The sequence below is a fragment of the Meles meles genome, chromosome 1, assembly GCF_922984935.1.
Source record: "Meles meles chromosome 1, mMelMel3.1 paternal haplotype, whole genome shotgun sequence".
In the NCBI taxonomy this organism is placed as follows: Eukaryota; Metazoa; Chordata; class Mammalia; order Carnivora; family Mustelidae; genus Meles; species Meles meles.
In genome coordinates, this window is record NC_060066.1 from 173,157,905 (window position 1) to 173,173,087 (window position 15,183).

The 15,183-nt window shown below is 55.6% G+C and overlaps 1 protein-coding gene across 4 annotated transcripts in view; it reads left to right on the forward strand.

The window, feature by feature from the left end:
- SSBP3 (single stranded DNA binding protein 3) overlaps positions 1–15,183 on the forward strand; it is a 160,822-nt gene that overhangs the window by 141,289 nt on the left and 4,350 nt on the right. For 2 of the 4 annotated variants that reach the window (XM_046021880.1, XM_046021894.1), the window contains 5 exons: positions 6,791–6,879; positions 7,560–7,608; positions 8,229–8,264; positions 8,797–8,851; positions 10,197–10,267. In XM_046021880.1, the coding sequence (XP_045877836.1) occupies positions 6,791–6,879; positions 7,560–7,608; positions 8,229–8,264; positions 8,797–8,851; positions 10,197–10,267 (300 nt within the window). The remainder of the gene's footprint in view (positions 1–6,790; positions 6,880–7,559; positions 7,609–8,228; positions 8,265–8,796; positions 8,852–10,196; positions 10,268–15,183) is intronic. The other 2 variants (XM_046021887.1, XM_046021902.1) reach the window with 1 other exon arrangement.

Sequence of the window (15,183 nt, forward strand, 5' to 3'; positions counted from 1 at the left end):
ACCCCCTGTCTGTCTGTCCATCTTCCTGGCCATCTATGTGCACCCGCCTACTCTCCTCCTTCCACCGTCTGTCAGTCGTTCACGTCACTCAGTTCGCAGGGGTGAGGGGAGAGAACACGGCCCAGTCCCCAGCTGCCTGCTCTGCCCACGGCTGGGCTGGCCCCCCACACAGCCAGGAGCAGCCCCCCTCGGTAGGTGGCAGGCCAGATTAAGGGGCCTTCTGGGAAGCTGGGGGAGCGGGGCAGCCAGGTGTTGCCAGGTCCTGCCGTGGGAGGGTTTTGAAGACTTTGGGAGGTGGAGGGTCTGGTGCCCGAGCACTGGTGTGGCTTCTCTGGGAATCCCAAAGCTTCCTGGGTAGTGGACTTGAACTGGCTTGGGGTCCCGATTTGTTGTGACCCAAAGGCAGGATGAACAAGGGGCAGTCCTAGCTCTGCCTGCAACTCACCATTTGTCTGTCCTTGGGTGAATCTTTGGACCTTGGTGGGCCCTCATAGGCCTTGGTTTCCCTGTTTGACATGAGGGGAGGAGAAGTGTGTCTACACCCATGGTTCCCAGTGATGCCACCCCAGGGAGAGGAGGCCAGGCTGGCCAGGACCCCTAAGACCCCCTTCAACCCAGAGCCTCAGCCAGTTTCTTGGCCCTGGCTCCAAGCTAAGATTTCTTCTCACCAGAGAGGTTCCATTGTCAAAAAGGATCCCTCAGAAATCTCTGGGAGACATGCTGTCACGCGCCCCGCCCACCTCTTTGCAGTTATGGCGCAGTGGTCATTTCTTGTGACCCAGCTCCAGGCCCCGCAGGTACTGGCTGGCTCCCACAGGACCACCTGGCAGGGGTCTGACAGGCCATTCCTGTTCTCGAGCTTTCTCACAGTTGCTTCCCACCCCCCCCCCCCCCCGGAGTATTTGAATGTGGCCTTGTTTTCCTCTAGTAGCTGTGGCAGAGGGTTTGCTGATCTGACTAGCTAAAAGAAGCTGCAAGTCTAAATAAGGAGAAGGGAATTTCGTTTAGTGAGATCGGGAGGGTTTTGCTGTAGGGTGTTCCTTCCCTTTTCTGCCCTGCCTGGAAGCCTGCTTGTCATCGGGGGTCCGTCCCCCCCAACTCAGTGTGCAGATGTTTGCATTCTCTGGGCCCCTCCCCGGGTTTCCTGTTCCCTCAGGGAGGAGGAGGAGTGCTCCCACTCCCGGGCTCCCAGACACGTGTCCCGCTGGGAGGGAGAGGGGTCCGCCCACACCCAGAGTCCTCCGCTCCGTCTGGAGCTGTGTTTACAGCACCCCCTGCCCACTGCCTTCTTCTCGGTGGGGGCGCAAACATCTGTGGTGCTGAAGGATTTTAGGGAGGTCCTTGTCTGCTCTTGGCCCCGTTATCCTACAGTGAAGCAAGCGCGCGCCAGTTCTAGCTCTGGTTTTCTTGTTTGTTTGTTTTCTTTCCTGAAATCCCCAGGGCTTGTGTTTTCACCAGTTCCTTTTGAGCCCCCAGAGCGTCCCCTTCCTGCCGTGTGGCTGTCTCCAGTGGACCCCAGCTGGGTGGCTCCACCGAGGAACTCATGGGAGGGGCTGCAGGGTCTGAAGCAGAGTGTTGCCTCCCCTGAGTGGGGAACCTGTAGGTTCCCCAGCTGCACTTCAGAGAGACTCTTGGGGCGAATAAGCAGTGACCTTGGATTTCCACAAAGTCCTGGGGACTTTGGGGGCACCAGAGGTTGGAGTGGGAAGGCCCCCGCCTGCCCCTCTGAGTTCTTGGAGGCTTAGCAGCTACATCTGTAAAATGGGCAGGAGACCAGCACTGGCCGTGTAGGAGTGCTCGAGGGGAGGCTCAAGTTCTCAGCCTGACGCTTGGCGTCGGGTGCTCCTCGTGAGCAATGTATGTCTTCCAGTGGGGGGCTTACATTCAGCTGTTCAGGACTCTCGTTGCCTGTGTTTGATGATTGCTTTGAGCGGGGTGTGCTTTTGGTTTTTTAATTTTTTCCTGGCCAAGGCCATACGTTAGCAGTTCATTAAACCTGTAGTAATCTTGAGGTTCTGGGAGCTGGGAATGGACGGCAGCAGACTGACCAAGAGCAGAGTACTCTCTAAGCGTAGGACTTCCTCTTGGCTTAGCAGGTGTCTCCTCCCGTCAGAATCCCCGACCAGCAGTCTGGCACGCTCTTGTGGCATGCTTTAAAGAAGGGAGGCTCCTAAAGGCTGAGGTCTTACCAGACAAGGCCTCTTGCATCCAGCCAAGCAGTGTGCAAGGGCAGAGCTCTCCTGTAGGCCCTGGGAGGGGTGACCCAGAGGGGCGGAGAAACCAGCCCAGGAATGAGGCCAGTTGACTCACCCCACCTCCACCAACCTCAGGGGCTCTGGAAGTGTCTCCCTTATTCTTTATTTGACTCCACTGTATTGACAGAGAGACCCTAAAGTGCTTTGCCCATGTCTCCTGTACCCATCTGGGTAGAGTGCAATCTTAAATTCCAGAGCTAAAGCTCCCTTAGAACAACCCAGAATGTCTGCCCCTACCCCTCACTGGGGACAGAAGGGGCTGGCCTGGTGTGGGGCAGGTTTGGGGGTCAGCCAGGAACAGCTACAACAGAGCCTAGAAGTTTGGACCACAAGGCTGAGGGTAGGACCTCCCCACCTCCTGCTCCCAGGCCTTTTCTGTCTGTCCCCATGGGTGTACTCTTGCTCACTCCTAATGGACAGGAGAGGATGAACTCAGAACTTAGTGCTGGAAAACAGGACTGCAGCCGCAGCTCAGCCCAGGACTTGTTGGGCCTCTAGTCCCTCATCTGCAAAATGGGCAGCCAGGCGATCACCTGACAGGGTCCACCATAGGCCTGGTAGGAACAGCATGAGCTGCCTGCAGGGTGTTCCACAGACCCCACTCCCTCCCCAGAACACCGGGGGGCAAAGCGGGCAGTGCTCTCTCTGCCACAGCCTGGGCTCTTAGAAAAGGAGGCCAGCCCCTTCGGGCAGCCTTTATAAGCACCACTGACTGTATGCACAGTGTCATGCTGAGAGCAGGCACAAAGGTGGGAAAACCATCAGCCTGTTAGTCCAAGTGGGGAATAAGATTGCTAATAGCCAGTGACGACTCTGGCTTTCCGAACAAAGAAGAGCTACAGTGTAGTCTTGGGGCCGCTTTATAGATTTCAAAGCCAGACGGAGTGACATTTGCCCTTTCTGAGCCTCTGTTGGGTTTTAGCCTAAATGTCACAACGGACCTAGCAGACCAAGCATCGCCCTGCCCTTTTCCCCTAGTGTCTCAGACAGATTTTACTCAAGTTTGGTGCAATGGCCAGCGCCAAAAAGGAGGTAATACATACCCACTTAGTTACAGTCTTTCTTTGAAGAATTGTGTCAGTGTCTGATAGGAGTGTTTTGGCTAAGTTTTTCAGAAGGGAGTCCCGTTGGGAGGAAGCTAGAACTGCCCATGTTTCTGCTCCTGTGGATGGAACCGCGGGCCCCCTCTGAGATGCTGTGGCCCGTAGATCCCCTGGGTGCCGATGACCAGTGGTTCTGCTGTTCAGCCGGGGATGGAGTCTGCACAGGCGGGCATCAGATCGCCATCGTAGCTTGTCTGTGTTTGAGAAAGTTCGCATAAAGGATAACCCCTGATCTCTAGGAACAGTCCTTATGCCACCTGAAAGAAATCATGTCTCTCTGATAGCCCAGGACAGCCCAGGTCTTTCTTGGTTCCTACTTGTGGCTTCTGAGCAGCAGCCCCAGCAACAGAGGAAGGATCATAAACCCGGCCAGAGCAGCTGGGGGCTGGATAGGGAGAAATTGGGGCCCCCAAAGCACTTTACCAGGGGGCCTCATAGAGGCCCCCAGGTCCCACATGATGAGTGGGAAATGGAGGACAGGACCCTGCTGCCCAGGAAGCTGCCCAGATAGTGCATCCAAAAGACTGGAATGTTCTTTCCCAGTGAAGATAGTGCTGGGTGGACTGTGGGCAGCCCCAAAAAGGAACCCCTCGGACTGGGAGCTGCAGGGAGTAGGAGCAGACCCCAGCAACTGCCGGCTGCCCAGCACTTTCCTGTGTCCAGCCACAGTCCCCAGCAGGGGGGCCCTTCATTGTTCCCAACAGCTGGCCAGACCCCTCTGCCCAGGGTCTGGGGTGCCCAAGTGGTGACAAGGGGGAGGGGTAGGAAGTCAGGGGCCAACGCCATGCCATGAATGTGGCCAGCCCCTGTTGCACCAAGGGTCCCTCCCCTCGTGCGTCTAGTTGCCCCTGTCACTGAAAAGCCATGCAGATGGTGGAGGAGGTGGGAGGCATCTGGCTGGTGGTCACCTTGCAGTCCGGCGCTATGGACAGGTGGACACGGAGGGAAGAGAACTGTTTCCGTGGAGTCTCTGAAACCATGCTTCCAAGCCCTCTCTGAAAAGTCTGCTGTTTGTGCTTTGAGAACTTCCCCCCAAAGTTGACCTTTAGCCCTCCTTTCACCCCTGACTTAGCATGCACCCCTGGGCAAATCTGTGGTCCCTCCAGCCCTCTAGCCTACTGTCTTTGAATCGGAAGGGCATATGTGGCCCTCCAGGGTCTGTGCCTCTGGCAGGGAGGACCTGGTGGGCTCCCTCCCTCTCGGGAAGCAGCCGTGCTGCTATTAGGGAGGCTCTGGAAGGTGAGATCAAAGTGGGAACAGCAACTGCTGCCCCAGAGCCTCCTAGGGGCAGCACACTGCCCGGGCGGGTGTGTTCCAGGAGCGAGCCTCTGGCTTGTCATCTCCTGTCGCCCTGTCTGTGTGCTGCAGCAGCCCAGGCTCCACCAACCCCTAGGCCAGCCTTCCTCTTGCTCCTCAGTGGGCAGGAGAGACAGCAGGCTGCGGCGGGAGGCCCTGGGAGGGGTGTCTGTCCACCATGGGAGAGAGGGCTGCCTGGGGAGGGGGCAGGCTTCCTGTCCTGAAGCGGCAGAAGTGAGGCCGAGGTTTGTGGAGGGTTTAGTCGCTGCACGTGGGGCTTAGGAAGGACCCTTGAAGACCCGAGGTTCTGTGATGCTTAAGACAGCATTAAGGGCTTTGGTGTTCGTTCTGCTGCTACCATCCCAAATCAGAGCACACCTCGGAGAGCTGATGGAGCACTTCAAAGCCGTCGTTCCATTTGATCCTCACAGGCCTGTAGGGCTGGGGGCTCTCTGCCCCTCAGCATTTTTATCTTTCAGGAGGGGACCTCAATGGGGCCGTGGTCACACACGTGTGCCCGAGCTGGGGCTAGGCCTCCTGGGCTCTGACCTCACGTCTGTGGCTCCGCCTGCCGGCCTGTGCCACTGAGAATAGAGAGGGCCCGGCTCCTGCACAGCGTCCCTCTGCGGCCACCCACTCGGCCTCCTCAACCCCAGCGCTCCCTCTCTGCAGTCAGCCCCAGGCCGTTCCCGGTACTGTCTCCGCACTGTGGGTGTACTTTTTCAGCCTCCGAGCTGCTGTCAGGGGGACCAGGCAGAGGAGGTGGGCCCATGGCTGTGAAGTTCAGGAGCCGGACCTTGGCTGAAGAGGCCACCACCAGTGGGACGTTGGCTCTGAGTTGTCACCAGATGCGTGGTGGGGACAGTGCTGACCCAGAAGCTTGCGGATCCGGCTTTAAACCCCATCTGGGTCACTGGCTTACTGACATTGGACAGATCTTTCTCCCCTCAGATCCTCGGTCTCCTGTTCTCTAAAATGGGAGCAGCGCTAGCTTCGCGGCGTTGTTTGTTCTAAGGACAAGCCAGAGACTGTGTAAAATGTGTTGCATGCTCAACTGCTGCCGTCAAGTTCCCACCGACCTTACTTCATTCAGATACTACAGAGGCAGAGCTTAAAGCGCCAACCAGGCTACTCTCTCTCTCCCTTTACTTATTCACCCCTTCATTGGTTCAGCACCGAGCCCGTGACAGCTGGTGTGGGGGCGACGCACACACGGAGCTCATTCAGATACAGCCCCCACCTTCAGCAGGTCCTCAGAGCCCAGTGGCAGAGACACATGGCCACGATCACAGCCCGGTGAGGCAGGGGGCAGGGGATTGCCGCGCATTATGGGGGTGAGCAGTTAAGCCCAAGAGGTGTCCAGGGAAGGCTTCACCGAGGAGGTGCTCTTCAGGTTGGTTCTGGAAGATGGGTAGGAGCCAAAGTGGAGAAAGGAAACAAGGCATTTCTTCGGCAAAGAAAATAGCACGGAAAGTGGGGAGGCAGGGGTGGCCGTGATAAGAGGTTCCTGATCCCGGCACCCTCATGACTCACCACAGTCATGAAGCCTTGGGGGTTTGTACTGAGCTGAGGAGGGATTCTTCCCTCAAACAGAATTGGTGACCCCTCCCACCACGAGCGTTTCTTCCTGTTTCTCGAGCACCATGTATTTCGAGGGCCCCATAGGCTGACCCCTGAATCAGGCAGCCTGATCCAGGGGTTGGGGGACAACCCAAGGGTGGGGGGCAGTGTCTGTATGTGCTGGACCGTGGGGACAGCCACCGGCCAGGCCTTTCAGGATTCCTTCCCCTTCCACATTCAGACCCAGCCACCACCCCCAGCCCCAGAATTTCTGAGCTGGGTGGTGTTCCCCAGTCAGTTCTGTTACAAGTCCATTCTGTCCCCCACCCCCAGACCTGAGATGTGAGGGCTTGCCGGACATCCCCATGCTTTTGAGAGAACCATCCCGAAGCCTCCCTCTGTGCTGGCTTGTCATTGTGGTCCCATCACGTGGTCCCCACCCCGTTACCTTCTTTTAACAAATACGTTGTTTTTTTTTCCTCATCAGATCCTTTCCACAGACTAATCCTGTTGCTTATATTCTGTTTGTCTTTCCTCCCCCTCTCCTCCCTCCGGTTCCCCTTCTCCTTCTCATAGACTGACCCTTGGTTATCGTTGCAGAATTACGGCAGCGGCATGAGACCACCGCCCAACTCCCTCGGCCCCGCCATGCCCGGGATTAACATGTAAGGCACAGCTGACCCTGCTGTTGGCTCAGAGCCCGCGGCTTGCCCACCCTCCAGCACTCCCAAGACACTCGTGGACAGGGGCATTCTGGGCACCTCTCTGGCCCTCAGTCCCTTAGCGGGGGTGCGGGCTTGTTGGCCATACTGCTGCGTGTCTGCACTCGGTGTAGCTCTGAGCCTGCCGCGGCCCTGCCCACCCACTTTGCCGAACAACCGCGGGAGCTGGTGGTTATCAGCACCCTCCACTTACAGACAGGGGAAACTGAGGCCCAGAGAGGTGATGTAACTTGCCCATGCTCCCACGACTCTAAGGGACAGGGTCGAGATTTGAACCCCTGTACCGGTGACCACCAACTGCTTTAGTCCTTAACCCTCCCCCCCGACCTTGCAGGGAGAGAGCCTCGTGAGAATCTGTGCGCTCCCTTCCTGGGGAAATGCGCATGCACAGGAAACCTTAGATATGCTGCACGTTTTCTGTGTCATTCATAGGAGCTTGTAGGCTTTCACCCATGGAGCTGCCCATTGCACCCCAAGAGCCAGGTGGTGTGTAGGACCCTAGGCCGGTGCGGAGGACCTCCTGTTAGTGATGTCAGCTCACTCGTTCTGGCCCTGCTGGCACCACCTTCTTGGGGTTAAGACCTTGTTCATTGTCATAATTTTCTCTCTCTTCCCTCTCTCAGGGGCCCGGGAGCTGGCAGACCCTGGCCAAATCCTAACAGTGCTAACTCAGTAAGTACCCAGGTGGGATGGGATGGTGTGTGCCAGGGAGGGGCTTCTGGGGTCCAGGGTAGTCTGGCCCCAGGTCAGAGGTGTCATCAGAGGCAGGGATGGAGCAAGACTCCCCCACCCCCACCTCCCAGTGCCTGCAGGGAGGAGCGCCGCTGTAAGTGGAGGCGTGGGAGAACCGTGCTGGGGCTTTCTAGGGTTCAGGGCCAGTCTAGCCCGCTGCTCTGCAGGAACCCTGACGGATGAGCTGAGGGCTCGCTTAGAGAGCGCTGTCCCGTGGCAGTCCTCTCTTCCCTGACAGGGCTGGCTGCCTGCACTCAGAGGGCAGAGCTGGGAGAGGGCACCACACAGAAGGCCAGAGGGCTGGGGAGAAGCTCTCACTTTCCTGTCCTGAACGGGAGGCTCTCCCATGTCCACACTCCCTGCCAGGGCTCTCAGGATCAGTACAGTGTGGGAACTGGGCTCTGTTCACACAGCTGGTCCCCCAAGGGAAACTAACCAGGGGGGCCCACCGCCTGTCCCCACAAGAGGGGGTGTGTCTCTGGGTGGACTGGGGAGCCCAAGGGCACCTGAGTATTTGAGGAAGTGACTCTGACCATGACTCCCCCACCTCTTGTTTCTAGATCCCATACTCCTCCTCATCACCTGGTACCTACGTGGTAAGTGTGTGGGGGTAGGGCACTGCATGTCCGACCACACATGACTGACGCGCACAAGATCTTCTCCCAGGGTCCCTGTCTCTTTCCCCTTCAAAACACTTTCTGAGCACACGTCCCAAACTGCGCTAGAACCTGCTATCACTATTCAGGTGTCTGTACCTTCTGGTGGCCCGAAAGTCCCCCAAGAGACCTAAAGTTGGGTCCCCATCTTGGGGGCTGACCAGTGGCCCAGCTGGTTTCTACCACAGGCGTCTGGTTCCACCCACTGGTGTGTGTTTGTGTACACATGCACACCCACGGCTGCCTCTGGGTTTGAAGAAAGGACGGGGGTGGGTGTCGGGGGCGGGGGGAGTCCAAATTCAGCCCCCCCAAGGCTTAAGCACTCGGGCTCTCCTTGAGCTTTATCAAGAGCTGAATACCGGGCTGGGCCCTGTGTGAGCCCTTGTCTTTGATGTCGCTGGAGCTCGGTGGCTTCTCCCCACCTGTATCATTGCCATGGGTTTTTGATGGCCATTTTTAATCTCATTTCCAGGGACCTCCTGGCGGTGGTGGTCCCCCAGGAACACCCATCATGCCTAGTCCTGCAGGTAAGAAGGCTTGGGGAGAGGGTGCCATTGCAGGAGCAAGGGTCCTGGAGGGGCCCAAGTTCAGGCCCAAAGATTACCAGCCATGCCTACTGAGCAGCATTTACCCCACCAGGTATCTTAATGGCAGGGATTTAGGGTATGGAGGCCCCTGGTGCCACTCACCTGCCCTGTGGCTTCAGCTAGGCCACTCCTCTCTGGTTCAAGAATGGGGCAGACTGGGGAGATCCAGGAACGAGGGGTCTCGCTGTCCTCGGCTCACACCAGTTGTTGAACACCTGTCCTGGCTGTGCCTATCTCTAGGTGACTAAAAAGGGGCTTTGGAATTCTGGCCTCCTGGGACCAGGACCATGTAACATGACGCTTCAAGTTCCCAGCGCTCTTGGCTTCTGGTCCTCTCTATAGGAGTTCGCTTCTCCATCTTTCCTGGATCGGAAGAGGGCACGTGTGCACACCTGCGGACATGCACACACATGCACACACACACAGCATCACGTGTCGTGTTTCTCTTCCAGCTGAGACTAACACACTACCATCTAGAAGGAATTCCGCCACAGTCGTTACCTACCCAGAGAATAAGAAGGGGGAGGTAGCTGGATTTCTGCCTGAGCAATAGGGGGCCTGTTCCTGATAGAAACATGTTAGCTGATTTTCTAAGGAGACTTTGCCACTTAATTGGGGGAGACGGAGGGGTCCCTCTGTCCCCAGACTCCTCAGCCCCCAGTAGCAGGGGAGCCGTTCAGCTGCAGTGGCGGAGCTGGCGGCTGTGATGTTCTGGCTCCCATTCCCGCTCCTTCTTTCTGCTGCTGCATTTTGATGAGCTGCGTGACCTACATTCAGACTGGGTCACATTAAACCACTCCATATGGTAATGCGTCTCCAGCCCCATCCTTGCCTCTCCCTCCTGCCCCATCAGCTTGGCAAGGTGGCCCCTGGGTAATTTGTGGCGTTTCTCTCCCCGATTTGATTAAAGCTGCTGGGCGGGATTGGGAGGAGAGCGCAGGTGGCTGTCCCCGTGTGGTCCCCGGCAGTGTCTGGGGACCAGACTGGGTTTGGGGTGGGGAGATGAGAATGCAGACCTGCCGCCCCCCCTTCGCCACATTCACGCTGCTGTCCAGACAGGCATCCTGGAATTCTTCGTTTCAGGGTTGAGTGGTTTTCACAGTTGAATTTTCTGTGATTAAAAACTTTGTGAATCTTCATTAAATACAAATTAGCCAGAAAATGGTGGTACTTAGAGGAGATTTTAGGTGATAAAATACAAAAGAATGAGTTCAAGTGCCACGAGTTTGTTTTAATTAAGAAATGAATTAATCACCGCGACTTGTGGGCTTCCACTGTTCTGCAGATTCAACAAACTCCAGTGACAACATCTACACAATGATTAATCCAGTACCGCCTGGAGGCAGCCGGTCCAACGTAAGTCCGCTTTCTAATCCTTTACGTATCAGATACCACAACAAATCATAATTAACTTCATCAGCTGAGGGGAAAGCAAGTTTAATTGATTTCAGCCATTTGTTACCAAAGATGAATAAAATAAACCGTCAGAAAAGTGATGAACTCTTGGGGAACTCAGTTCCTATTTCGTAGCTGGGAGAGATGGGGGATGGCGTGATGCCCTCCTCTCCAGTCAGAGTCAGGTGCCCGGCCTCACGGTGGGGGTCCCCGCCACTCCCGGTAAAGTGCGGGAAACTGTGAGGCTGTGGGTGGTCCTGGGTCCCACCCTGCCCTGCTGATGGGTTGGGCCGCCCCGGGCAGTCTGTCACCCTCCCAGGTCTGGAGCCCATCAGGGGACCCGCCTGCCCTGTGCCTCCAGCCCCTTTGGGAGCCCCATGACTCTTGCACCTTGCGGCTTCTAGGCCTCTCCTCCCGTCATTGCCTGGCTGAGAAGCCACTCCCTCCCTCTGGGCTTCACCAGGTCCCAACCCTCAGTGATGTCACAGCTCAAATTCCACTTTGATTGCTGCTCACCCACCCCCTCCATGTCCTCTGTCCTGTGCCCGATGGCCCTTTGACTCTGCAGCTGTGGCCTGTCTCCGTCTCCCAGCTGGGAGCTCCCTGAGGAGAAGGCTGGTCTGACTCACCGTGGCACAGAGCCCTTCTGCACCAGGCGGGGGAGGTGAATCACGCTGGCCTTGCCTCCCGGAGCGTGTCTGGAAAGGAGACTGCGGGGGACGGAATGAACAGTCTGGACTGCAGAGCCAGAGGATAGGCTTGGGGCCCCCAAGTTATTCTGGCCTACTGGGGTGCTTCGTTTGGTTTTGTGGGTTTTGGGTCCTAATGTGACATCTGAATCACCACGGGGCTAAAACACCCATCGGGGGGCTGTCCCGTGCTGCACACTGCACGTGGTCAGTCCTCTAGCAGCCTCTGAAGTGAGCGTCTCTGGAGGCCTCCTGGGTGTGGTGAGGATTGAACCCGAGCATCACTTTGACCGAGAAGTCTGGGAACCCCACTCCTTCACCCTTGCTCCACCATCCCTGTCCCTCTCCTGGGCAGCCGGCACCCCTGTGACCCCTGCTTCTTATTAGGGTGACCACCCATCAGGTTTTCGCACTAAAAGCTCGACGTCCCGGGACACCAAGTGTCCAGGGTTTTGGAACACAGGAGGTTAGAAGGTTAGAAGGAACAGTAGGGCTCTTACAGCAAACCCCGGAGCCAGGGCCTGAGCTCTTCGGGCTTTGCGTCAGCTGGAAGTGGTGCAGCGGACCGTCCCGCCACTGCCGCCTGTGTCCATGGCCTGCAGCTCCTAGTGGACTATTGGCGCCGCAGCCCTCCGGGAGCTGCGGGTCAAGTGCACAGAGGCCTGGACGGGGTCTGCCTGGGCTGCGCCCGTGGGTCCGTGGCTGTGCTCTGTGTCAAGATGGTGCAGGCCTCATTTACCCCGCTGTGAGTACCAGGGCCATGGTTTCGGAGGCGAGAGGCTGGAAAGGAGAAGGATGGAGACCCCGACTACCCCAGAACAGCAGGCGCCGGGCGGAAGGATTGTTGGTTGTTGGTGGGGGGGATCACGGCCACGGCCATGGGGATGTTGGGTAGAAGAGAAGGAGGAAGGCGGCAGGGAGGCCCTGGCGCAGTCAGAGAGAGCGGCCACCTGAATCATTATGGCATAGCCCTTGGACGTGTCCACGGCTGCTGCCAGGCCAAGCCCTCTGTGGCTCCCGGGACCGAGGCGGCCCCATTTCCGGGCCCAGAGGCCCCGCCTGTGTGTCAGCAGAAGGGGGAGTTTCCAGTCAGGCAGATTCTGTCGGCTCTCGCCAACCATCAGGGGACCTTCCCACAGTCTGTCAGGTGGTGCCTCTCGTTGTGGTGACAAAAACCTGTCCCCTGGCTGTTTGGTACTTGGACTCCAGAGCTGGATGGGGCGTTACATCGGCGTGTTGGGTTCTGCGACGATTTTAATGAAACTACAGAAAACAGATCAAAGATGGCTCTCCTCTTGTCCAAATGCAAGCTAGGCTTGGCCCCTCTCTCTGCGGATTTGGCAGACAGCTCGCAGTTAATTTGGCCCTTTTCATCTGGTGTAGGAAATTCTTACCTGTTAACTGTCCCGCACACCTTGTCCCTGGCACTGCTGCCCAAGGGTATGGCTTGCCTGCCTGTGAGAGCGGGCATGGAAGGTTTGGCTCACCTGTCAGTCTCCTTGAGATGCGCAGATACAGCGAACAAGACTTCGGACTTTGTCGAGTTGGAGGCCCCGAAACGAGCCCACACAGTGGCTGGCATTACTGCTGGGCCACAGAGAAGAGTCAAAGTCTCAGCCCGCCATGACGTCTTTCTCTAATGGGAACCGCGCTGAGAAGAGAACGTCGAGAGGAATTCCAGGAAGATGGAAATGTGTATGCTGTGGCTTCAGAACCGTTGCGGTGATCTCGCAGGAGGGCTCCAGGAGCCTAAAAGAGGATGAGCAGACCGCACCTGAGTCATTGGGGGTGGTTGGGGGCTTGCATCAAAACCTCATCGGCCAAAGCATAGGGACTTGTGTTTTGCAAATGAGGTTGCCCAAGAACTCAACACTTGTCACCAATAAAGAGCAGCCACGTTAAATAGCACTTTCTCAGCTTCTCGATTAAAACTGTAACTTACGGGACCCCTGGATGACTCAGTTAAGCGTCTGGCCTTCGACTCAGCTCATGATCTTGGGGTCTTAGAATCTAGTCCTGCATCAGCAGGGAGTCTGCTTCTGCCCCTCCCCCCTACATTCTCTCCTTGCTCTCTCTAATAATAAAAATCTTTGAAAAAAAGAAAAACAACTCACTTGGAATCCAGCTTGGAGCACGCAAGTACATCTCACGTCTCTGCTTTAATCCATTTTCCCTGAGAGAGGTTTAAGTGAGAATGACATCGGGTGCTTTGGGAAGCTTAGAAGTGATGGACATCTGAGACAGGACAGCCCAGCTGACGGATTTAGGGATGCAGAGGGGCCCAAATGGCAAGTGCTGGTCTCCCTAAACCAGCTTTTAGGTACAGAGTATGATGGACCTCTTAGGAGAACCGGAGGAGAGTCCCCACAGGTCCCCAAATCCGTGCAAGTCAGCGACCTCCCAAGCACTCCACGCACAGACGCATTTGTGGAGGGGGTCTTTCCGGGTGACCGTGTGGGGCTGACCACGGGGCCTGATTAGAGCAGAGTGGCAGCTCACAGTGACTTTTGCATTTGCCTCTGTATTGAGTTTGCCACTATCTAAAGGAATTAAAAAACCTGGCCTAGAGGCTACGGGCAATCCAGAGAAGTACTGTGGGGAAAGCAGGCACTGTCTGCCATGTTGCACCTGCAAAAGTAAGATGGGTCACCCCAGCAGCTCATCGACCTGGCCTGTGCCCATCCAGAAATGTGCTGCCTGTGTTCCCATCCGGATGCTCAGGATATCCTCGCTTCATCAAGTTGGACAAATGACCTTCCTTGAATGAATTATCCAAGACACTTAACCTGAAACCATGCTAACTACCTCTTCATACAAAACTTCTTTCTAATCTTTGTAAGGGGTGGGGTGTGAACGAAAATCCCCATTATAGGACAGAAAGAACCATGAATTTTTTAAAAAGATTATTTATCGGGGCACCTCGGTGGCTTAGTTGGTTAAGTGTCTGCCTTTAGCTTGGGCTGTGGTCCCAGGGTCCCGAGATTGAGACTGGTGTCGGGCTCACTGCTCAACTGGGTGTCTACTTCTCCCTCTCCCTCTGACCCTCTCCCCTGCTTGTGCTCTTATTTGCGATGTCTCTCTCAAATGAATAAAAAAATCTTTAAGAAAATTTATTTGAGAGAGCTTGTGTGAGAGTGGGTGGAGGAAGGGCAAAGGGAGAGAGAGAGAATCTCCAGCACACTCCCCATTCCACTGAGTACAGAGCCTGACTAAGGGCTCGATATCACGACCCTGAGATCATAACCTGAGCTGAAAGAGTCAGATGCTTAACTGACTGAGCCACCCAGATGCCCCAAGAAATGTGATTTTTAAAAAATCAAACGTAAGTAGTATCTGTTTAATCAGTCCATTGTATTTAGCTTCAAGAAAAAAAAAACTTACATTTGTATATTTTAGGACTACATAGTAATATAGTCTATAGAATTTAAATATCCAATAAATAGCTGAAATAAGTCACTGTATTAGAAGGCAGAAACATAAAAATGTTACATTTTTCTCACAGAAACCGTTTATTTAACTAGTCCTCTATTCCCTGCTCCCATTAACCAGCCTTAATATGGCTTTATTGAGATGCTAGCATTTATGTAACAGTCACTAACACAGAATAAGGAAGCGTTATAGGGACAGTGGGTGTCCCCAGGCAAGTGCGTGATGTCAGACCGCTGTTCACACCCATACCCAGAATCCATGCAGCAGGCTCTGTCTGCCAGCGGCACTGAAGCGGTAGAACGCTTCTAGGAAAACAGAGGCGGACATCCCTGTGGCCTGGACGAAAGCAAAGCCTTCTTACCTAGGACCCTGGAAGCCGAAGCAACAAAAGCAAAAAGCAGATGAATGGCACTTCATCAAGACTGAAAACTTCTGCACTTCAAAGGGACACCTTCCAGAAGGTAAAAACACAGGCCAGAATGGAGAGAACGTTCGCAAATCACATACCTGATATAGGACTTGAATCCAGAATACTTTGAGAACTCTTAAAACTCAGTCACGAGAAAACAGCCCGGTTTAAAGAATGGGCCAAGGATGGGAACAGAATGGGCCAAGGATGGGAACAGACATTGCTCCAAAGAGGTCCTAGTGGCCTGTAATCACACACACACACACACACACACAGCCTTCGTTGTCAGAGAGATGCAAGTGGAAACCACAGGGAGCTTAGCCCTGCGTGCCCACAAGGCCGGGGAGCCC